The sequence below is a fragment of the Magnolia sinica genome, chromosome 17, assembly GCF_029962835.1.
Source record: "Magnolia sinica isolate HGM2019 chromosome 17, MsV1, whole genome shotgun sequence".
Taxonomy (NCBI): domain Eukaryota; kingdom Viridiplantae; phylum Streptophyta; class Magnoliopsida; order Magnoliales; family Magnoliaceae; genus Magnolia; species Magnolia sinica.
In genome coordinates, this window is record NC_080589.1 from 43702075 (window position 1) to 43728355 (window position 26281).

Here is a 26281-nt window from a genome sequence, read left to right on the forward strand (position 1 = left end):
GAAATCCTACCATATGTATCGCCAATGCAGCAGTCTGATCGGCAAAAACAAAGAATATGGTTGGATTAAGGACCTAAGCAGTTGAATACAATGGGGATGACATTCGGCTGCCCTATCTAGCATTTATAATATTTAGGATGGCTGGTAATCACATTCTTTGTAGTTGAAGTGTTCCATGATTTTGTTTTTGGCCCTCTCCATTGCATCGTAGATATAGCCAATGGGTGGCTTTTCATCACCATCCACCAATCACAACACACTTACTAAGGGTTCCAATGATTTCAAGGCCTTTGCCACTCAATTAAAAAAAGATTGGGAAAGAATGGTTTGTTGGACTTTCCTTTAGCCTTCTTTGATTATGGTCCATTATTTTAATCGACCGACACTACAAAGGTCCCAAGTTTAGCTTTCTTTGCATTTGACCTTTGTAGTGTTAAGAAAGTTGTTGTGAATTGGGTCATGACTGGATGAAGCAAATTACACCCAAGGTGGCTTCTTATGTGATGGAAAAGAAGGGCATGCTTGTACATAATAATTGTGATTCTCCTAGCTCTAACAATTACCTTAAGATACAACCTACCTATATTTTCTAACATTAGATCAACACACTGTGCCGTGCATAGTGTCCAAAATAAACGTCGCTTCTTCTCTATAAGAAGGCGACCAACAGCTGCATAATTAGCTACATTGTCCATAATAACTTGGACAACATATTCCTCTCCTACCTCTTTTAACTGCACTATTAAACAATTTGAATAAATAATTAGCGATGTGGGAATGAGCCGATGCATTCACGGACCTTAAAAACATTGTCCCAATTGGACAATTAACAAGAAAGTTTATCAATGTCCGACCGGATCTATCGGTCCATCCATTGGCTATTAACATACAACCATAGATTTTCCAACTTTATTTGTTTTTAGAGATTAAGTTTCTAGTAAACTGAACTTTCTTTTTTAAGCAACTCTCCCTCACTTCATGATAAGAAGGGGGTTTCAAGCCATGTCGAAATTGACCTAGAGCTTCAATCATTACCTTGAAACTCTTCATCTTCACTGTGTTAAAAGCTACACCAGCTGGATACAACTACTTTGCAATGTACTGAATCGTGGTTTTTCTATACTTTTTATATCAATTTTCCAAAGTGGTTTGGGTGGGTCCTTTGCCCTCACACCTTTGGTCAACCACATCTTCTGGATGTGGTCTACACTACCTATCCATAGGCTCATGCCCATGGGCTGTTTTGATTGCCTGTCTAGATCACCCTATGGATGTAGGTGGTGTAGAAGCATCCAAATCTACTACATCGATGTCCTCGTAGGCTTCTCTCCATAAACTCTTCCTGAATAGCCGCTGTATCATGTCTTTTCGAGCACTCTTATTCATGTACTCTATGATTTCCATGGGACATGCTTTTGCATTGGATCCTGATGTGTGAGCAAAGCGTTGTTTATGCCGCCCAATACTACCAGAACCTATGTATCCGCACAGATCACACACTATCTGGGACTTTTCATTGGCACTTAGATAATGCCCGTACTTCCAACCTGGGTTATTTAACGCCGGTTTCAAAGAAGAAGATTAGGAAGAAGACATGATGATAACACTAGGTAGTGTACTTTTGTATGAGCAGTGTTCGAAATATCGGTATAGCATTATGTATCGCACCCTTAGGATACAGATATGTATCGGTTATCGCATGGGATATATCGGTTGTATTGCGTAATGTATCGCTGTTGTTGGAAACATGGGGAAACATTGTAAATTGGTTGAATTTTTCAATGAAATTTCAGTGATTGTTAAAAAAGACATCAATACATACTTACAAATCAAAACATTACAAAAAACAAGTGCACATAATAGGTTTTGTTTGTATGGGGTCCTAATCTATGCGTTGTCTAACTGAATTGATGCAAGTATATTCAAAGTCTATTCATATAATTTATAAATGTAAGAAGACATGTGGAAACACAAACAATACATTCACAAGCAAAAGAAGAATCACTAGATAAGGTTACATACATGTTTGACTTTGATTTTATTCAATTTTCTGCAACTCGGTCCTTCTCCTCCAAATCTCGATATCGAATCTCCCAGAACATGAAAAATCATGGATTTCTAACAATTTGACGTTGGTTTAACATGATTTACAGAAAAAAAAAGAATCGAAAAAAAAGCTCATTGGATCGAACATGTGGGATATATCCCACTGCTTGTGCGTTACGTATCGCACAAGTGGGATACAAGATATATCGTAGGATATATCAGCCGATATCGTCAATATTTAAAACCCTGTGTATGAGTAAGTGAGTAAGTGTATTAGACAAATAATGAAAGCATGAAACAAATAAGCTATATGCTATCTGCTAATTAAATACTAAGTACTAACTAAGTAGTAACTACTAAATATAAATAGTAAATACCAAGTTAGTTACTATTTACTTAATAGTAAGTACTAAATATTAAATGCTATTATACTAATGTAGAGGGAGGAAATGTCTCACTATATGAATGTGAGAGAGAGAGAGAGAGAGAGAGAGAGAGAGAGAGAGAGAGAGGTTGTGGTGAGTGACTCTTGAATGTGTGCTTGTCACTTGACTCTTGAGTTGACTTGTTGTATGAGTCTCGAGTCTTGCTAATGAAAGAAATAGATCATACAAGTTAGAACTTTGAGTAGAAATTAGAAATAGATGCTAAGGAAAGATTACAGAAAGATTGAGAGATGAGATGAGAGTATGAGAGTTCAGAGAGAGAGAGAGAGAGAGAGAGAGAGAGAGAGAGAGAGAGAATATTAGAAAAGAGAGAGTGAATAAGAGAATAAAAGGGAATTAGAGAATGTATTAGAAAATTAATGATTTGATTAGAGAATAGAGAGAGAAAGAGTGAATAAGAGAGTAAAAGAGAGAATGAGAGATATAGAATTATAGATAATAGATTAGAGAATAGAGATAGAGTAAATAAGAGATTAAAATATATTAGAAATAGAATGAGAGATTGAAGAACGAAGATTGCTTCATGTGAGTTGTGATCTTGTCTTCTTGAAGAATGAAGAATGAAGAATGAAGATTGATTGTTGTCTTCTTGCTTCTTGATCTTGTCTTCAAGTGAAATACGAAAGAGAGATAATGAAAGAGAGAATGAAAATATGGGATTAGAGGGCTTTAGAATGCTTTAGAATGAGAGCAAGAGAGTGTATGGGAGTTTTGGGGAAGATATAATGCAAATGGACAAGGGGGGAGTGCTTTTTTATAGGCAAAAGAACCGGAATTAAAAAAAAAATGTTCTGTTTGTTGGAGACTGTGATCGCATTATGCGATATGTGATTGCATTATGCGATATGTGACCACATACATATGCATATGCTTATGTGATTATGCGATCGCATATGACAATACTGTGCTTTATGGTACAAAATGTTGGATAGTTAAGGTACAAATGTTCATAGGATTGAGTGTAGCTAAAATGAGGATGTTGAGATGCATGAGTGACAAGATGAGGAAGGATAGAAATAGAAATGAATGCATTCGAGGGAACTTGGAAGTAGAAACAATAGGTGATAAGATGAGGGAAAGTATCCTTTAGATGGTTTGTTCATGTGCAACAGAGTCCAAGAACTACGCCGGTTAGGAGTGAGTTCGTATAAATTGAAGGATCTAATAGGGCAAGGGGAAGGTCCATAAGAATGTGGGTGGAGGTAGTAAGAAAATATTGATGACCTATTGTCTAACGAAACTTATGGCCCTTGATAGAGTGAATTGGTAGGACAAGATTCATGTGGCTAACCCCAATTAGTTGTGGTAAGGCCTAGATGACGATGATGATGATGGGGTGGAGGGGTGGGAACAAGATTTGTGTAGCTCACCCCAATTAGTTGGGATAAGGCATAGACGGTGATGATAAAAGAAATAACAACGGATCTGATGTGATGCTGTCGCTTATATTATTTTACTAAAATCATTGAAAACATTAACCAATTTTTATTGAAAGTAGAAATATGTTACAAATCATTGAAAACATTAATTAATTTTAGCGTTTGGTGAAAAATAACTTTTAATGTAATCCATGTAGCATGTACATAGGCTACGAAGTGTGCAATGCATGGTAAATTAGTTGTAATGTGAAGGCTACTTTCATAAGCTACGTAGTTTGAAGGCTAAGCTAATCTACACAATGTAAGATAATTAAAACAATGATGTCTACTATTGGCTTTCTTTCAAATGTACAAATTTTTTTTTTTTTTTTCAAGAAACGGCTGTTTGAGTAGTTGACTGGCTCAATTCTTGGATCAAGGCTCATACACAACAAGGCTCAGCTGCTGGCTTGGATCTCACATACAGTGCGGCATCATATGCATTTGAAGGTCCATAAAAGGCCTATATGCACTCTCTAGATAATGTTTATTGGTGGCCATTATCATGTTCTTCTTTTACTCCTTAATTATTAGTATTTTGTATTTGATATGCTAGCTTGTTGGGTTTAATATCAGTAACCGTAGTTCTATTGAGTGGGGTCACAAGCAGCTGAGTATTCATTCCATAAGGGCTTATTGGATCCAATCGTACCACGTAATCCTTTAAAAGGTTTTCTAAGTGAGTTATTTCAGCTACACTATTTCTTTCCCTTGACTCAAAAATAAAGTAGAGCACTAGTACTAGGCTCAGTTATTTGTAGCGAACTTTAGTTCATCGCAATCAAAGTCCAAATAAGAAGAATGGGGTTTTCTTTGGTGACATAAGTTCTATAGTCATAATCAGAAGTTTCAGATAATTACTTTTTTTATTTTTATTTTCTCCAGATTTTTTTATCCTACCCTTATTGATGATTAGAAATCAGGAACCCTCTATAAAATAAAGAGGAGAAAGAGTTTTGTGGATCCTCAAAATCCAAGTTATTAGGGTACGGGTGTGGCAAGGATTCATTACTGCTCATAAGCAGCGTTTGTAGTGTTGGTATCGTTACTTGTATCACTGGCTAGGGATACGGAAACTGGTATCAATATTGCCGATATTATCGCTGATACCCAGAAATGTATCGTTGACTGAGGGAAACACGAGGAAAGGGTGGAATTTCTCAATGAAACTTCAAGAGATGCTAAAATACACATATTTGCATACTTAGGAATCAAATAATTGCAAAAAAGACGCATACATAATAAGTTACTCTTTAATAGAGGTCTAAAAGCATGTAACGTCAACCAAGGGAAATATTAGAGAAACATGGGGAAAATGGTAGAATTTTTCAATAATATTTCAAGAGATGCTAAAATACACATATTTGCATATTTAAATATCAAATAATAGTGGAAATATGTATATTTGCATATTTAGGAATAAAAAATAAGTTTCCCATTAATGGGGCGTAAAAATATGTATCGTTGACTCAGGAAACGTTGGGGAAACATGGGGAAAATGGTTGATCCATCCATGCATGTATATACATACAAACATACTTGCATGATCCATCCATCAATGCATGCGTGTAGACAGACACATGCATGATACATCCAATCAACCATCCATCCATGCTTGCATATACACACATACAACGTGCAATTCATCATACAACCATGTACCCATAAAAATTTAAAATGGAAGAAATTTTAATAATATATTTTGGCAATATTGATACATCGACGATATTATTGAAATATCTTTTGTACACTGACGATACAAGCGACACCCGGAATTTACACGGTTGTAAATATTGACGATATTAATACATTAGCGATACAAGCAACTCTTGGAATTTACGGAGTCGAAAATATTGGTGATATTGATACATTAGTGATACTTAGCGAGATATCGCTGATATATGGAATTTCTAATACTATTAGTGTTATTGGTATTGCTACCAATGTTATCGGTATCGTCAAGCTGGAGATACGGGTAATATCAGGGAAATACTCTGAACAATGGTCATAAGTATAATCATGTTGAAATACAACCATGACAAGTTACAAGTTGAATTCATTGTCAAATCGACTCTATTCACTAGAAGTTCCAACTAACTAATAAATCTAGAGTTAAAAATCACAGTAGGTTTAGCACTATTCCTTATCCCTATCCAAGTATCTGACTTGGGTAGTGAAGTAGAACACATGATTTAATGCTAGCATGTAACGTGGAGATTATGAAAGAGTCCATAAAGTAATTGATGCAGGATACATGATTTAATGCTAGCATGCAACACGAAGATTATGAAAGAGTCCATAAAGTAATTCAGTTAACAAAAGATGCTAACCCACTACGTAATTAAGAGTAAATAATATGAAATAAAATATAATTTAACCTAAATCACATGCCTGCATGCTAAAAAATCATATAAATCAATTAAAATTAGGTCCGATGGAAGGATAAAACTTCTAATTTAGCATAGGCACGTTACACACTCAAGGGACTAACTTGTAGGTTCTATGATTAGGGTTAGGAAGAGGAAAATTTGAAATTTGGAAAATTAAGGTTCATGGGAATTGAGAATTTTGGAATTAGGGTTTTTTAGAATTTGGAGAAAAGATGAAATTAGGGATAAATTGGGTGAATTGGTTATGGGGATTGATGGATTTAGGTATAGGTAGATGGGAATTAACGTTTTGGATGAAGGGAGATTTTGGGGTCCTCAATGGTTAATTTTGGTTGGGGTTGAAGTTGGATGATGAAAAGTTGAAGAAAAAGATGATTTGAATGGTTTTGGATAGGAATGGAAGAAGAGATATGAAGTTTTTGAAAAAATACATCTTTTTGGATAGAAAGGAACAGAGAAGGAAGATGATAGATGAAAGCCTCACATCTCCGTTGAATGGGGAATGGAATCACACCACACCCAAGCTCCAAATCACATGAAGTATTCTTTATGGGGATTGATGGATTTAGGTATAGGTAGATGGGAATTAACGTTTTGGATGAAGGGAGATTTTGGGGTCCTCAATGGTTAATTTTGGTTGGGGTTGAAGTTAGATGATGAAAAGTTGAAGAAAAAGATGATTTGAATGGTTTTGGATAGGAATGGAAGAAGAGATATGAAGTTTTTGAAAAAATACATCTTTTTGGATAGAAAGGAACAGAGAAGGAAGATGATAGATGGAAGCCTCACATCTCCGTTGAATGGGGAATGGAATCACACCACACCCAAGCTCCAAATCACATGAAGTATTCTTCAAATCATATGAAGAAGAGAAAACATAGAGTTTTTTTTTTTCTTCTTCAAAATAATGGCGTTAGGACTCCACACACCTCATACTCTCTTTTATGGTCTTGGAAAAGGCATTTTACAAAAATGCCCTCTCAAATAAGATTCTCAACATAAAGACGTTTAATAAATTAAAAGTTGTTCCTAACCTCCTAATCGCAGCACAAATATAAGCTATACAAAAAATAACGAAGCATGTAAATAATCTAAACAAATATACTATTTCGTGTCCCATGGAAGTCCACGATCAAGATGTTCGATAATGATGATCCAACGATCCGATCGTTGTGTCCATCAAGCTCCTAGATGTAGCCCATGTGTATCTTCCTAGTGTGGGGTCTTCAAAGATGCACGAACATATATGTAAGGGGGGGGAGGTCTTCAACGTGGCTAGGAATGTGAATTGGGCCAAGTGGGCCCATGTAATGGTCGTCTAGCCTGTTTTGACAAGAAACAAAGTATCGCGGATTGGAATATTTATATTTGATAATAACAAAATGAAAATGGAAGAACAAACATCATCATTCGTTTTATTAATTCTGAATTCGTATTACATCCCTTTTGTTTCCCTTAATTCCGAAACAAAGTTCATTTTGTCAATGTAATGAAAGGAAAGAAAAGCAATTCAATAGTGATTTCGGTAGCATTTTGGCGTGCGAAGTGTCCGTCGCAATGACGGAGGAGTTGTGCGGGTTTGAAACCTCTTGTTCTGCACTTAATACACTTGGAATATGGGTATAAGAGACCAACTCGCGGGAAATTCTGGATCTCGTGGAAGAATATCATCAAAACATTCGAAATCGACATGCAAATATGTTTGTTGCGCGGCCAGGCAACAAGTCTCTGCCTTGCACTGCCTCTTACATCTCCTTCTTCTTCTTCCATGCTTCTCCAGTATCGCGCTGCGAGATACCTGAAGATTGCTTTGAAGCTTTCGAAGAATCTCTGGAATTTCTCGGACTTCCTCACTTGTGAATGAATAAAATGAGAGGGGTAGGGGGTATTTATAGGCCTCTGCACGTGTGAACCACGAAAACTGCACAATAAGCACAGTTGCACAATCGTGCAATACATCCCTGTTACACACACGCAAAACAGGTATCTTGTGTTCTGGGCAGTTTGCACCCTACCAAAAACCAAAATCTAGCCATTTCCTCTGTGTTGCGCAGCCACCCAATACATACATGTTGCGTGGTCACGCAATAGTCTTTTCATATGGAGTTCTTCATCTGCTCATTTTTGTGCTCCAACATAGCCATAAAGAGATTGGCTCAGCCCTCCTTTGGTATGGTACTCAGATGTCCTAATCAGTAATCCAATTAACAAAAGATGTTAACCTACCACATAATTAAGAGTAAACAATAGGAAATAAAGTCTGATTTAACCTAAATCACATGCCTGCATACTAAGAAATCACATAAATCAATTAAAACTAGGCCTGATAGAAGGATTAAACTTCCATTTTAGCATAAGCACGTTCCACACTCAAGGGGTTGACTTGTAGGTTCTAGGATTTGGGTTAGGACGGGGAAAATCTAAAATTTGGGAAATTAGGATTCATGGGAATTGAGGATTTTGGAAGTAGGGTTTTTAGAAATTGGGAAAATTAGGAAATTGAGGATCTAGGATTTAAAGTATGGTTAGGGATGGGGAATCAAATGGCTTTGATGGGGGAAGCAAGGGGAAATCACGAGATTGGGGGGCTGTTCGTATGGTCAGCCTAGGGGCTCGCACGTGTGGCTGCACGGTCACACATGTGGGTCATTGGCTAGGGTTTTGTGGTCCTCAATGGTTGGGTTCGGTTGGGGTTGAAATTGGATGATGATAAGTTGAAGAAAAAGATGATTTGGATGGGAAGGGAAGAAGAAAGATGAAGTTTTTGAGAAAATACCTATTTTCGAATAGAAATGACGAGAGAAGGAAAATGATAGATAGAATTCTCGCACCTCCATTGAATGGGTAATGGAATCACACCACACCCAAGCTCTAGATCACATGGAGTATTCTAAAAATCACTTGAAGAAGAGAAAACACAATATTATTATTATTATTATTATTATTATTATTTCAAAATAATGGCATTAGGGCTCCCCCCCTTCTTTTTTATAATAATAGAAAGAGACTTTTACAAAAAACCTCTCTCGTGAAAGAATTCTTATAAAAAAACCCCGTCTCAAGTAAAACATAATATACTCTAAAAATAATAAAATAAATGATAAAAACTACTCAAAACAATTAAATCAATCCTAAACTATTTGTGGCCAATGGGGTGGTCCATGATCAAGATCGGTCGTGATCAAGAGTGGTCGAAAGGACCATCGTGCTCGATCAAACGGTCGGATCGATGCGTGCACTCGATCCAACAGTCCAGATTCCTCAAGAATGTAGCCTACATGCATCTTCCTAGTATAGGGTCTTTGAAGGTGCATCAAATGCATGTGGGGGCTTCAAAATGGTCCACTTGGCGCACCTAGTGGTCATCCATCTAGAGGGAAGTTGGTGATGATCTCCTCCTCCTTTGGTATACTCTGAATGGTGTTATGATGTCCTCATCAACTCTCCTTGGCTAAGAAAGATTCGCCTCTGGGGAAATAAACTTCGATAACGTTCTAGGATGTCTGGGTTAAGTTGTAGAAGATCTGTCTCTTTGATCCATGTGCAGTTTGACACCTGCCCATCCTTCCACATGATGAAATACTTTTGAAATCTGTCATGTCTAGTGGAAACCACTTCTTCATCTATAATATCCTCTATTTCTTATCTTCTCGTAGGCAATGCTCAAAATATTGGTGTCACGTTACGTATCACATCCTTGGGATACAAATACATATCGGTTATCGCATAGGATATATCGTTTGTATCGGGTAATTTATTGCACTTTTTGGGAAACATGGGGGAAACATTGGGAAAATGGTTGAATTTTTCAATGAAATCTTAGCGATTGTTAAAAAAGACCTTAATACACACTTTTAAATCATAACATCTCAAAAAAGATGTACGCATAATAGGTTTCCTTTGCATAGGATCCTTAACTATGCATTGTCTGACTGAATTAATGCAACTATATTCAAATTGGATGCATAACATTTAGAGTGTATGTGATGATCATTTCATCAAACACTCCTAAATACTTTGAAATTACTCTCAATTGACAGCTGGTTGAAGGGAACTTTCGAAATAAAAAACTTTTTATTAATTTTTAATTAAAAAATGATTTTTATTTTTCAAAAATTGACAAGGACTTAACAAATCAGTAGATCAGCCCTCATACATGCTTGATTTCATGTTTGGAGTGCAACATTGCAAGCAATTGGGAGAAATTGGGAAATTTTCGAATTTTGTTCAATTTTCACCAAATCTGACCACCTATACTCAAATTTCGAAATTAGAGTGTATGTGATGATCATTTCATCAAATACTCCTAAATTAGTCTCCATCGATAGCTGGTTGAAGGAAAAGTTCGAAAAAAAAATATGATGAACAAGAAGAACTAATGGATATCAAAATCAAAGCTCCAACTCCATGAGTTTTCATGCAAAACATGAAGAACCAATGAATTTATAACCATTTTACATTGATTTAAGATAATTTCAACAAAAAAAGGATCGGAAATTGAAAATGCTCACCGGCTCGAACATGTGGGATATATCGGCACTACCTTTGTGTTTCGTATCGCATTGGTGGGATACAAGATATATCGTGGGATATATCAGCCGATATCATCGATATTTAAAACATTGCTCGTAGGTATGGATGGTATGGGTGGTAAAGGTTGAGAAGAGGGGTTAGGTAATGCCCAGGGGTTATGGGACAGGTCAGGGGCATCATCATCAAAATTTATGTAAGGGTTTGGGGAAGGTCCATGAAATGGTACAAGATCTTCTACATTAAATGTGGAGCTGATACCCATGTTAGGGGGAAGATCTATCAAGCAAGCATTCAGACCCAATCTTTTTAAGATTTTAGCGCTACGGGCTTATAATTTTTTTATGGTTCTCTATGGAAACCATTTTGGACATATTCTAATCATGACTTCATCACCCGCAACAAACTTTTTAAACTTGTGGTGTGAGCCAACAATTATTTTGTATGTTTCATTACTTATATTGATTCTTTTTCTAATCTCCACATGCAAGTCATGCACATGTCGTGTTGATACATGTGCGAATTGTGAAGGCCTATGGAACACTGACATGGGTAAGAAATCTATAGGGGTCCTAGGCTCAACTACTTGTCTTTCCAGATCCACTTCCTCCACGGGACTCATTTGATCACAACGAAGGTTTGGTAGAGTCAATGCGTGAATGTCCTGCATAGGTGTAAGTTCATCTGGTATGCCCTCTGAAATAACAACACTAGACTCCTTCAATACCAGACCCACCTCAGGTGATAACTCTACATTACCCTCGGGTGTAACCTTAGGTGGCATATCTATAGTAACCTTAGGTGTGACCTCACTTGCCACATGAGTATACAACATCAAATTAGTTTTAGTCTCTCTTTCTGACACTTTGGCATTAACTATAGGAAGAGACTCAAGCTGAAGAGTCGTCACATCTTCAGGACCATGTTTCTTGACGTCCTAATTCTTTTCTGTTGTGCTTTTGGGTAGGAGAGGCTTCAAGACAATCTTTTGCCTTTATATAGAAACGAACACGCATTCGAGTGAACAGATAGTGCTGTGTCCCTGTCATACACCCAATGCCTACCCAAAATGATGTAGCCTATATTCATAGTTAAAACATTACACCACAACGTGTTTGTATATGAACCAAACTGGATGGGAATGGGATAATGCTGAGAAACCGGAATCGAAGATGCATCAACCCATCAGACTTAATAAGGCTAAGGTTGAAGAACGACTACCATATCTAAGTGGTCCATGGTGCTTGTAGAGACCACATTGGTGCAATTGCCACTATCAATGATTACCTTGTATTTTTTGATACCACACTTGGCATATGTGTGGAAAATTGAATTCTTGTGCTAATCATCACTTTCTACAATATGGCTTAAAGCGTGGCTATCAATTGCAAGTGGCATGGTCTTAACTCATTCAATTTGATCCGCGGCTTGTGATTGGACATCTTCGCTAGTGTTGTTGGGGTTTGCCTGAAGGGAGAGTTCAAGCTGATTGACACGTGCATTGGTTGTGGTCAATTGACTTGCGGTGGTCCTATTGTGCACTTTAATGGCCATCAAACGATTGTTGATAGTGTTAAGGGCCTCGACAATATATTCTAGATTCATAGTGGGATGTAGTCCAAAACCACGTCTAGAACGAGTGGGCATACATAAGGTAACTCTTTTGGGAAAACCTAGATCCTAGCGTATGTTATGACAAAGACTGACTAACCTAAACACCGAATTAGAAACACTGAAGACACTATCCTGAAAAATCAGCAAGCCGTCAATCTGAAAATAGTATGAAAATTCAGCAAGACGACAATCTGAGATCACGAAACTGAAAATTCCGTAAGAGGACAATTTGAGATTACGAAACTGAAAATTCAACAAGATTGTAATCCAAAAATTACTAATTGAAAATTCTGCAAGGTGACAACTTGAGGTTACTAGGCTGAAAATTTAGCACTGACATTATCGGAAAACGTTAATTGAAAATTCAGGAATGGGACACTCCAAACTAGAAAATAAAAATCAGCAATATGTTCCTAAATTCTAAATGCAATGGATGCTCTAATATCCTTAGATGAAAGTTCCAACCTAGAAGTGAGTCTAACCTAAGTGCGACACAAATAACTGATGCTAAACCTATGACTCTTATACCAAATTTGAAGTAAGACATGATTTAATGCTAGCATGCAACGTGGAGAAAAGAGTCCATAAAGTAATCCAATTAACAAAAGATGTTAACCCACCACGTAACTAAGAGTAAACAATAGGAAATAAAATTTAATTTAACCTAAATCACATGCCTGCATGCTAAGAAATCACATAAATCAATTAAAACTAGGCTTGATAGAAGGATAGAACTTTCAATATAGCATGAGTACGTTCCACACTCAAGGGGCTGACTAGTAGGTTCTAGGATTTGGATTAGGAAGGGGAAAATCTGAAATTTGGTAAACTAGGGTTCATGGGAATTGGGAATTTTGGAATTAGGGTTTTTAGAAATTGGAAAAATTTGGAATTAAGATAGGTTTAGGAATGGGGAATCAATGGGTTTTGATGGGGGAAGCAAGGGAAATTTAAGGGATTGAGCGGCTGTTCATATGGTTAGCCTAGGGTCTCGCACGTGTGGTCACATGGTCACACTTGTGGGTCATTGGCTAGGGTTTTGTTGTCTTCAATGGTTGGGTTCGGTTGGGGTTAAGGTTGGACGATGAAAAGTTGAAGAAAAAGATGATTTGGATTGTTTTGGATGGGAAGGGAAGAAAGATGAAGTTTTTGAGTTTTCGCTAGGGTTTTGGGGTCCTCAATGGTTGGGTTCAGTTGGGGTTAAAGTTGGATGATGAAAAGTTGAAGAAAAAGATGATTTGGATTGTTGTGGATGGGAAGGAAAGAAAGATGAAGTTTTTGAGAAAAAAATCTCTTTTTTGATAGAAAGGAAGAGATAAGGAAGATGATAAATGGAAGTCTCACACCTCTGTTGAATGGGGAATGGAATCACTCCACACCCAATCTCCAAATCATATTTATTCTTCAAATCACATGTAGAAGAGAAAACACAATTTTTTTTATTATTTTTTTTTCCCTTCAAAATAATGACATTAGGGCTCCACACCCCCCTGGGTGCTCTTTTATAGTATCATAAAGAGACTTTTACTAAAAGCCTCTCTTATGAAAGAATTCTCATAAAAAAACCCTATCTCGAGTAAAACGTAAAATAGTCTAAAAATAATAAAATAAATGATAAAATTACTCAAAATAAATATATCTAACTATCCTAAACTATTTTTGGCCAATGGGATGGTTTACGATCAAGATGGGCTGTGGTTAAGAGTGTTCGAAAGGTCTATCGTGGGCAATCCAATGGTCCGATCGATGCTTCCACTTGATCCAATAGGCTAGACTCCTCAAGAATGCAACCAACATGCATCTTCATAGTGTAGGGTCTTCGAAGATGCATCAAGTATATGTGGGGGCTTCAAAACGGTCCACTCGGCCTACTTCGGCCCACGTAGTGATCATCCATCAAGGGGGAAACTGGTGATTCTGATAACGTTAGTGATCTTATCGATAATATCGCTGCTATTTGGAATACTGGTTGGAACAAGTGAAAAAGGTAATGCAAACGCACTGATTATTATCGGGCTAGTTATGGAAGACGGGGTTTTTTCATTTCTCTGCCTCTGACTTTATCTTGTCCCTTGTTTCCTTTTATCTCTTCATGTCAGTTCTTTTCTTATCATGAATCTCCATACAGTCTATCTTGTATTTTTGTGGTTTGCTTAGTAGGCTGATATTTCCATGGTCTTTTTTGTTCATTGTGGCATTGATCCCCTTTTCACCTTTTGTTCAGCGTTTTAATTATCAACATGATGCTACCAATTGTTTTTTGTGCGAAATGTACTTATTGGAACCGGTAGCTGTACCAAATGCTCTTGTTTATTTTTATACCCGCTTGTCAGTGATTTTGGAAAATCAAAAGAGAAATGGATAAATGACATCTTTTTGTGATGCAGATGTTTGATGATAGAACTTGCGTCCTCTCTCGTTGAGGGAGCTGATGAGGATTTCATCAATATAGTTTTTGATTATATTAGGCCTTCTTTGCAGGTACTGTGCTGATCTCTATGTGCTCTATGTCATTTGAGGCACTAAAAAATTGTCATCATTCTATTGGGGCTGTCAACAGGTCAGCTTCTGGCCAGACACTAGGTACATGTATCCAGAGCAGTCTAAGGAATTGAACTTGAGTCCTGTTGGGCTTAGGTGCAGATACCACATATGAGGTACTGGATCTGGATCCAATTGGAATTGTTTATCCCAACAGGTCCAGGTTCAGTTTCGAGCATGATTTAGGATTCAGAAGCAAGCCTGGATCCGAGTTTGGATCCATACTAGATGATGCCTTCAGTAAGGTTCTTCAATAATAACTGTAATAAAGAATAATACTGAAAAAAAATCAGAGCTTTGATATGGCCACATGCGAGTACAAGGCTGCTCATGTGCATGCCACATTGTCTGCTAGCATGGCACAGTGGTATATATCCAATCCATTCGTTAGAGTGGTGCCACTATGCATATGCTCTTGCCCAACAATCTGGTTGGTCCAATTGTCAGTTGGGTCCATAGTTTATGGAAGGCCGACAAAAAATTGGGTGAAGTTTTCTTACCCATCCAACTGCTTCTAGAAGTGTGGCCTACTTGCTGAAAGGATCAGATTTATTTTCATGCAAGTACATCCCACCTGATGGATAGATTGGATATTGCACCCGTGCACCACATTGGGATGTGGTGATGTGTGCATGAACTGCCTTATACACATGGGGGCTTAGAAAAGCTAAAAAAATAAAAATAAAAATCATATATTTAGAGGTACCATAGCTGACCTGCTTTTAATTGGATTCTAATTATTGTGCCCAAATCTGACCTGGTTATTAATTGACCCATAATTTGGGAGCAGTTCTGATTAATTTGGATTTGATACTTTGGGTATCCATGGATCTATGGTACCCATGCTACTAAAAAATGGTTACGTTACGAGTGTAAGGGCCTTTACATAATTGTAATGGTGGTTCCCGTTATGCGATTCAAGGCTGTAATGGCCGTTATAGGCTGATATGGGGCCATAAAGGGCCAATATGGGGATGATACTGCGCCGATACATTCGTTCTTTTAAAAAAAATTCAACCATTACAAGGCCGTAACGGCCACAATGCTGGTAGTTACAGCCACCATTACCACCTTGATGGTACTTATTGATGACCCTTTGTTTTATGCATTCTGCATCATTTTTATCATCATCTTCATCTTCGCCTTGTCCAAGATATTTGAGGTTGGCCTTGTGAATCCTGTTTCGCCAATCATTCATATTTAAGGTCCTTTCCTTGGCAAGTGAGCTAACCTTTGTATGCCCTCTCACCACCTGGATCCGATTCCTTTTACATCTTCCCTTCATGCTCACTTCCCTTCAACCATCAAAGTTCCCTGCTTACTGGCCTTTCATTCTTTGTTCAGGCTCTTCAATTGTTATCAAGCTTTCTGTGTTCTATCCGTTCTACATGTTATGACTGAACCATTCACATCCTCTTGTTCTGTAGGCTAATGGTGAAATTGGTCAGTCTGAAGCATATTATACTTTGAGCAAAATTTTCAAGGTATGTGCAGGCATTCAGCTATATTCTTGTCTTTGTTGTGTTTCTTTGTCCTCCAAATCATCCATTCTCTATTATTGTTTTCTGGTACTATGCAGGAGCATTCTTGGTTTCATTCTGCTCGGTTTGATGAGTTAATGGACTTATTGCTTGGTCTAAAGTCACCTGTTGATGTTATGCTTCTGAGAAGACGCTTCACATGTTTCCATTTTTTATTGGTTCATCTGTTAGAGGTAAGTGTGTGTTATCCTTTGATATAATCTATTATTGTGGATAAAGCTCCCCACTGTTAAATCCTTCAAAGCAACAAAACCGTACAGACTAAGACAATCTGCTGAGGGCCAGTTTGGGTAGCTGGCTTAATCGGTATTACGGTGGATGGGATTCTCTAATCCCTGATGTGACGGATGGAGTGGTGTTTGGATGGCCTCTGTCTCTTGGCGTATTAAGAGGGATTGGCATGTGCGATGGAGTTGGTGGGATTCCGCGTATTAAGATGTTTTTTCCTGTACTGGGGTCCACAGCGAATGTATGCGGCTTATCCACACCGTCCATCCGTTTTTCCAGCTAATTTGAGGCATTGAGTCGAAACTTGAAGCATATCAAAAGCTCTACTGGACCATACCATAGGAAAGAGTGGGAATAATGATTCACACCGTTGAATTCTTCCTAGGACCCATAGTGAGATTTATTTGTCATCCAAAGTGTTCATAAGATCTCAAAGACATAAAAGAAGGGAAAAATAAATAAATATCAGATAGATCAAAAACTTCTGTACCCCAAAAAAATTTTCAACAGGAGAAGTTCAATTCATACTGTTTCCTGTGGTGTGGTCCACTTGAACTTTGGGTGTGCTTCAATTTTGGGCTGAACGCATAAAATTATCTAATAAAATGGATGGACGGAGCGGATAAAAGACATAAATCACGGTGGGTCCCACATAGTTATCCGTATAGTGGGTGAAGTTGCAAGGACACACCGTTTCCGATATCCCACGAAACCCAAACAGTTCACCGGCGGCGCATGGGATAGAGGTGTACACCATATGCAACCGACAATCCACTGCAAGTCATAAATGATGGGCTGGTCGTAATTCCATCCCATGTAATCCACTGTAATTCACACGGCCAAACAGGCCCTGAGGTTCTTTGGTAACTTTTAGCGGCCATGTCGTCAATGCCTCTATCTTTTTAATGTACCATGTTATCAACTCTCTCTCTCTCTCTCTCTCTCTCTCTCTCTCTCTCTCTCTCTACTGTATGATCCTCCCTGAAACATGCACAGACATGCAAGTTTTTTGTTTCAACCCTTTTATTTACATTACAATATGGATGTCTGCTACAACAAACTTCTGCATCTTTGAATGTCACAAAATAGCTTATGTAGGGTATATTGTTCTACTCATATATCACCTAAAGTTTTTCTGACCTGTTATTTTCAATCCTTTGCACAGAGTGACATGGGGAAGACACATGCAAAAGCTTTTCTGATTCTCAATGAAATCATACTCACGTTAAAGGATGTAAGTTGTTAAGAAAAGGTTTCATAGTTGTGAATTCTGTTTGTTTTTCCGTGTACATATTTGCATGAGTTTGTCTCTGATTCAGATGCTGGATTGGCAATTGTGCCTTCCTCCTTCGCTCTTGTTTGGGTTCATTACTTTGCTGCATCATTGTTTTCTTCACAAGTCCTTGATCTGCGTGCTCCAATTGTCATTAGGTGGGATTCGTGTGTCTACCTTAACATATATGGTAGAATTCAGTAATCTAATCACTGAGCAATTGATCACCTTTAAAATATATGGTAGAATTCACTAATCTAATCACTGAGCAATTGATAACATTTTCTATCAATCTAACCATTGATTGATCATGTATTTCATCAACTGATCCATTCATTGATTTGCTGATGGGTTCATCAATGATTCTACATGTTTATCATCATGGATTATGACATGTTTGTTGATCTGTTTTCTATTCCATTAACTGATCCATCCTTTAATTCAATCCAACGATGGACTCTTCATCTTCATCATCTTGGATTATGATGCTTTCTCTAAATGCATCACCCTTTAATTCTTTAGGCACCACAAAATGAGATCCAAAACGTGAATTTTCTTTTGTGGTATCAACTTATGCTTGGAGCTGTCCAATTGATTTTATCATGTTTTCCTGGAGCTTTCCCATCATTTGGTATACCGTGAACACACCTCACTCGTCTTCTATTTCTTCCACTTCTTATCATTCATCTCCTCAAATGGTTTATCACTACGAGTCATCATCTCCTAATAACAAACATATAGTGGCTTATTTTTAATATCGAGAGAGGAAATATTGCTAGGTTTCACTTAATAATCATAAGTAGATTGGTAAGAATTGTGGAGATAGGATAGACGGTTGGAATAGTCAGAGTAGCCCTGATGTTAGGAAGATCAGTAAGGATAATGTTAACAAGTATGGGAGCTTAGGTAGGAATAACCGTATAGGGCATAATAATATCCTCCTTTAGACAACATCTGAACAATGATAAATGGACTGATTGTTGTAAACTTGTGGACGGATTCTAGTCAATTTATTGGAGTGGTTGAGGGTAGGAAGTTCCGAGATTCTGGGCTGTTAGATGATGACTAAATTATGGACTAGTAGAGGACAAATGGCAGGAGGCTTTAGGTCAGTTTTAATGATTGGATTAGGGTTGGATGTTGATTGGCTTAAGAAACTGGAGGTTGGTCAGGGGCTGTAGGGTGAATGGCTATTTGTAGTATCGTGTCCTTTTAGAGACTTGATTGGTGCTGGGTAGAACTGGGCAGAATCTGACCCGATCCGGCGAATCCGATCCAATCTGGTGGATCCGACCCGATCCGAACTGAACCAAAGGCCTGGATCGATGCAGATCGAGTAGGACCACTTAGATCCGATTATACATTGGATCGAGTTCGGATCGTGGTCAATCCAGATCGATTCGATCTGAAATCCGAATGAACCCTAACCCCTCTTTCTTTACCTGAAGGAGGCGCCGCACCCACCCATCTCTCCTCCTCTCTCCCTATTTCTCTCCCGATTTCCCTCCTCTCCTTCATTCTCTCTTCCTAGTTCTCCTTCTTTCTCTCCCGGTTTCCTGCATCTCCTTCTTTCTCTCCCTCTCTCCCTAAACTCAACTCGATCTGACTTGATTCGGTTTCCCAGACTGAGTCAGACTTGGCTCAGGTCAGGTCAGCAAGGATTCAGATCGGAATCGGATCGAGTCAACCCTGCTGGTCTCGGTCCCGGATCGGATCGAGTTCGGGTCAGGTTCTTGAAAAATCGGATTGAGTCGAGTTGGACCCAATCTGGTCTGACTCGACTCAATGCCCACCTCTAGTACTGGGATAGGTCTGAGTGGAAAGGATTGGTTTGTGCTCTGAGGATTGATTGAGATAAGAGTTGATTTAGTGACAAATTAATGGACAGGGATATGACTAGTTTTTACATGCAGCAGACTCTTATCTCAAATGCAGAAGGAAAAAAAAAACAAAAACCGATTTTTAGAAAAGAATTTTGAAGCAGATTTAGCTGCAGAAAATACAAACTCAGGTCTAACCAACTGAAAAATTGAACCTTCGATCAAAATCAGGTTAACCTTTTGTAAATTGGAGCAGGAACAATTTTCATAATAAACACAACTGGTTTGCTTGGTTATTTATTTATTTATTTTTTAAAGCTTTGCTTAAGACTAATTTTAGATGGTTTCTTTGGGAGAAGAAATGAGATGCGGGTTGCTATCATTGATTTCATTATGTCATAGAGTCTAGCTCTAGCAAACATATACTTTAAAAAAAAAAGAGAGACAAACATCTAATAACTTTCAAAAGTGGATCATATACAAGGCAAATAGATTTTTTTTTTTTTTTTTTTTCTAAAATTCTTTTCTTAGGTTGACAACGATCAATATGTAAGGAATGCAAGCTTATACTAGGAGTGTTTGACTGGGCAACATAGATTAATGGTTTTGAATGTTTACATTGATAAATAGAAGAAATAAAATGAAATTAATAGATGTCCAAAAATTAGGTGATAGATTTTTATTTATTTATTTTTAGAGATAATAAAAGATTTATTAACAACCCAATTAGGTCGTGGAATTCACAAGGAGAGAAAACAATGTTATTTAGAAATAAATTGATGGAAGGAGGAAAATGGAATGTAGAGGAAGAAGTAAATGTTATATGAAATGAGATGGCTAAGCGTATTAGGAAACTGGCAACATATGTTTTCAAGAGTATCTAGATAGAAAAGCCAATCATATAAGGAAACTTAGTGGTGAAATGACGATGTACAAAATGCTATTAACGAGAAACTTTTATGCTTCAAAGCATGACAAGGGCTAAGAAACGATGAAAATATTGAATAATATAGGAATGCCAAAAAAATTTACTATGGTGGTAGTGTGGCTAAACTTAAAGCTTATGGTGATCTTTACAATAGATTGGGGATAAGAGAAGGTGAGAAAAGATGCCTTCAAACTTGCAAAAAATGAAAGAGAGGAAGAATAGGGACCTAAAATCATTATAGATGCATTAAGAGTGATGGTAGTGAGGCTAAACTTAAGGCTTATAATGATCTTTACAATAGATTGAGGACAAGAGAAGGTGAGAAAGATGTCTTTAAACTTGCAAAAATGAGAGAGAGGAAGAGTAGGGACCTAAATCATGATAAATACATTAAGATTGATGACTGAAGGGGTATTAGTTAAGGATAATGAGATCAATGAAGGTGGACAAGCTATTTCAGAACATGTTAAATGACAACCACTTTGAGAGGATAGGGATATAAGGAATCATAGACTCAAATGATGCCAGAGTCCATAGATACTTCTGTTGGATTAGGATATCTGAAGTGAGAGAAGCTTTGAGAAGGATAAAACTAGGAATGGCTCTTGAACCAGATGGATACCAATTGAGGTTTGGAAGTGTATGGGAGATACTGATGCATTTTGGCTGACAAAGTTGTTCCACAAGATTATAAAATCGAAGAAAATGCCAGACGAACGAAGGAGAAGTACTGTGGTACTTATTTATAAGAATAAAGGAGACTATAGAGTTGCAAGATTAAACTTACGAGCAGTGTTCGAAATATCGGTATCGCACCATGTATCGCACCCTTGGGATATAGATACGTATCGGTTATCGCATGGGATATATTGTTTGTATTGCGTAATTTATCGCACTTTTTGGGAAACATGGCGAAACATTGGAAAAATTGCTGAATTTTTCAATGAAATTTCAGGGATTATTAAAAAAGACCTTAATACACACTTTTAAATCATAAAATCTCAAAAAAGAGGTATACATAATAGGTTTCCTTTGTAAAGGGTCATAAGCTATGCACTAGCATGATCCTACGCTATGCGCTGTCAGTACACAACTCGTATCCAATGAGATTTTTATTTGCCATCCAACAGACTATTTAATAGAGATTGGTGGATTCCTAATTGTAGGGCCCACTTTGATGTATGTGTATTACATCCACACCATCCATACATTTTTATGGCTCATTTTAGGGCTTGATTCCAAAAATGAAGCAATTACATGGTCTTAGGTGGACCATACCACAAGAAACAGTTGTGGTTGAATTCTCACCATTAAAAACTTCATGGGGGCAACGAAATGTTTATTTTCCATCCAAGTTGTTGATAATGTCACAAAGACCTAGATGAAGAGACCACAAAAATATCAGCTTGATCCAAAACTTTTGTGGCCCATGAGAAGTTTTCAATGTTCAATTACCATTGTTTCTTTTATTATGGTCCACTTAAGATTTGGATCTGCTTCATTTTTTTGGATCATGCCATAAAATGAATTTTCAAAACCGATGGATGGCGTGGATATAAGGAACATATATCAAGGTGGGTCCTACGGTTAGTGATCCCTCCCACCTTGGTGAATCGGGGGTTCCGCTGAAGTCACACTCGTCTTGGTGGGAGTAGTACCCAATCCATGCACAAAACGGAACATGGAATGTGAGTGGGACCTAACTATGGGCCCCACCATGATGTTTGTGTTGTATCTACACCATCCATTTATTTGGAGAGATCATTTTAGTGCATGATCCAAATAATGACGCTGATCCAAAGCTCAAGTGGACCCTACCACATGAAACAATGGGGACAGTGATGCCTACTGTTTAAACTTAAAACCATTTTTAGGGGCTCACCATGATATTTATTTGATATCCAACCTGTTCATAAGTTCAGCCAGATATGGAAGAAAGGAAAATTAAAATATCAGCTTGTTCAAAAACTTTTGTGGCCCCATGAAGTTTTTAAAGGTAGGAGTTCAATCCCCACTATTTCTTGCTGTGGGGTCTAATTGAGCTTGGATTTGTCTCAGGACCTAAAATGATCTTTAAAAATGGATGGACGGAATGGATTACAATATATACATGAAGGTGGGCCCCATTGGAAGGGCCGTACCAACTTTAGGGCAATTGAGTCACACCGAACCCACTCTCAGGAGCGGATCAGGTGTCATGGGTAATAGCTTAGTGGGTGTCACCCTTATTGTAGGGCCCATCTTGATGATATGTTGTGAATCCACTCCATCCATTCATTTTTACAACCCATTTTAGGACTTGGTCCTAAACATTAAGCACATCCAAATCTCAAGTGGACCACACCACGTGAAATAGTGATGATTGAATGCTTACCATTAAAAACTTTCCAAGGCCTATTTTGAGGATATTGGTAATGTTTATTTATCATCCAACCTGTTTATAAGGTCAAACAGAACTCGATGAAAGAAAAATACAAATATTAGCTTGACCCAAAATTGTTTTGGCCTACAAAATTCTTTTAATGGTTATTCACCATTTTTTCCAATGGTATGGTCCACCTGAGATTTAGATCTGCTTAAGTTTCGGCACAGAGTCCTCGAATGATATGAAAAAACGGATGAGCAGCGTGGATTTGAACCACACTCATCAAGATGGGCCCCACACGATAAGGTTAACACCCAATAAGTTGTTACCCGCGTAACACCTAATCCGCTCCCTAATTTAAGAGACCAAGAGAGAGAGAGAGCTCGAAAGACTCTTCTCCGTTAAAGGCAGTCCGAAGTCTTGCAACCGCGAACCGAAATCCTCGCTGGAAATCTATAGTTCCCAACCCAAAATTACTAAAACTCTATCCCAAAATTCCCCCTTTTTTCAAATCCTAACTCGAATCCCCTTAATTCCCGGCAAAAATTCGGTTTCCTTCCAAAACAATTATCCTCAAAGAAAAAAAAAAGGGGGATTAGCGTTTTTCTTACCTGATCCGGTGATTTCGACCGTGGCCCACCAAATCCAGTCGAACGGGACTAAAATGCAAGAGAATTTTTTTCTATATTTTTGGAATTTCTGGATGGGAAGATGGAATTTGTAATATTGTGCGATGTATCGTCAATATCAGCCATATTTGACGATATTATGTGATATCTTGTGATATATCTCACGAGAAAAAGAATTCCGGGATTTTCTTTTAATTTCTGAGGAGTTTCGTATCACTGGCTCACGATAACGATGATATCGGCTGATATATTGGCCGATGGTATTGATATTACGAACAATGCTTACGAGCCACACTATGAAACTTTGGGAAAGAGTGATTGAGCAAAGACTAAGGCATGAGACGAATGTATCAGAAAATCAGTTAGGTTTCATGCCGGAGGTTTACGACTGAAGCTGTTTTCTTACTTGGACAATTGATGGAGAAATATAGGGAGAGGATGTGATGCAGGACCGACGCATGAACGAATTAACTTGTGAGATCAAGTAGCTGAATTAAGATATTAAAAAAAAAAAACATCGCTATAATCATCACAAATATCATGAAAATCAAAAGAGCATCATGCATAATCCTAGCCTAAGCTACCGACATCGTAACTTAAGATTATTAAATAAAAAGAAACTAGGATCTAATGGATATAGGGACATCCAATTAGCATAGGGTATAATCTATTTTAAAATAGGAAACCTAATACAACCTAGGGTGGAAATTAGGGTTTGACTAATTTGTGAAAGTAGGAAAATTAGGAATTTTAGGTTTGGGGTTAGGGTTTCGAGGATGGAAGAAAGGGGTTTTGATATAATGATGGTGGGAAACTAAAAGGGGTAGGTGGGATTCACACGTGTGGCCGTACGGTCACACGTGTTGCATGGGAGGATGGGTTTAGTTCGGTTAGGGTTTGAATTGTGGATGAGTATGGGAAAGTAGGGTTTGGAAGAAGACAAAGATTGGGGATGGAGAGAATGAAGAACCTGAAGAAAATACCTAGATGGGGAATAAAAGAGAAGATGGTGTGGGGATAAATGGAGACCTCACACTTCCGTTAATGAAGATTAGCCTTGCACCAATCTTCATTCCAAATCGCACGGAAGTATCTTCAAATCGCATGAAGATGGGAGAAGAAAGCAAAAACTTCTCTCTGTTTTTTTTTATTATTTATTTATTTATTTATTTATTTATTTTTAAATCACAAAATCCAATGGGAGAGGTCAAACCCCCCCCCCCCCCCCCCCTTTATAGATCAAAGAAGTTTCAAAAATTACAATAATCCCTTTGTCTTGTGAACTTTAACAAAAATAACCCCAGTCTAAATAAAATCAATTAAAATACTCATAATGTGTCCAAATATAAAATAATAAAAAACTAAATCCTAAAATATGATAAAGTATAAAACTGATGTGGACGATCAATGATCAATGGCCTGATTATGTGATCCATGCGATCTAATGGCCCGATCGTCGCGTCCCTCTGATTCAACGGTTTGGATTACTCCATAAAGCAGCCCATGTGCATCTTCCCAGTGTGGGGTTTTCCAGATGCTCGCACATGCACATGGGGTCTTCAGCATGATCACGGGTACTCGCCTAGCCACAGGGAAATCGGTGCGGCCCACCTCCTCGTCTGATATGTACGTAAGGGTGTACGCGACGTGATATCCTCATCAGGATGAAAGATCTCCACATGGTCTTTAGTGACTTAGAGAAAGCTTACAATACGGTCCCCAAAGGGTTAATCTAGTGGGTGTTGGGAAAGAAAGGAATAACAATTGTGAGGATATATTGACATGATTAAGGATATGTATGTGGGAGGGGTAACAAATATGAGTACCACTAGTGTAGAGAGTGAGTTCCCAATTATTGTAGGCTTGCACCAAGGGTAAGCATTGAGCCCATACCTTTTCTCATTGATTATGGACGACTTAACGAGGCATTTGTAGGAATAGATCCCATGGTGAATGTTTTCTGCAGATGACATGGTTTTGATTTAGTTGGATTAAAATTGAGTATATGGATTGTAATTTTTCGTAACAATAGGAGTGGAAACAAGGAATTAGTTAAGATTGCTGACCAAGCAGTTTCCTAATATTAGCACTTCTGATATCTTTGGTCGATAATTCATGAGTGGAGAGATTGAGAAGTATGTTGCCCATAGAATTCAAGTGGGGTGGAAGTAATGGTGATGCGCTTCTGGCAATTTATGTGATCATTGTGTACCACTTAATTAAAAGGGTATATGTATAGTATAGCTATGTGACCAGCTGTGCTATATGGGACAAAATGTTCGACAATTAAGGAAAAACATGTCCATAGGATGAGCATAGGTTAAATGAGGATGTTGAGATAAATGAGTTGCAAGACATGAAGGATAGAATTAGAAATGAATGCATCCAAGGGAATTTGGGAGTAACACCAATAGGTAACAAGATGAAGGAAAGTAGCCTTAGATGGTTGAGGGGCGTAGTAATTGAGGAAATACTTTGGGGAGTTGAAAATAAGCGTAGATCCGGATATTCC

The 26281-nt window shown here is 37.8% G+C and overlaps 1 protein-coding gene across 2 annotated transcripts in view; it reads left to right on the forward strand.

Annotated features, from left to right (window-relative positions):
- Positions 1-26281, forward strand: part of LOC131231204 (uncharacterized) — a 117453-nt gene that overhangs the window by 44171 nt on the left and 47001 nt on the right. For both annotated transcript variants that reach the window (XM_058227319.1, XM_058227318.1), the window contains exons 9-12: positions 14832-14925; positions 16413-16469; positions 16565-16699; positions 17920-17988. In XM_058227319.1, coding sequence (XP_058083302.1) covers positions 14832-14925; positions 16413-16469; positions 16565-16699; positions 17920-17988 — 355 coding nt within the window. The remainder of the gene's footprint in view (positions 1-14831; positions 14926-16412; positions 16470-16564; positions 16700-17919; positions 17989-26281) is intronic.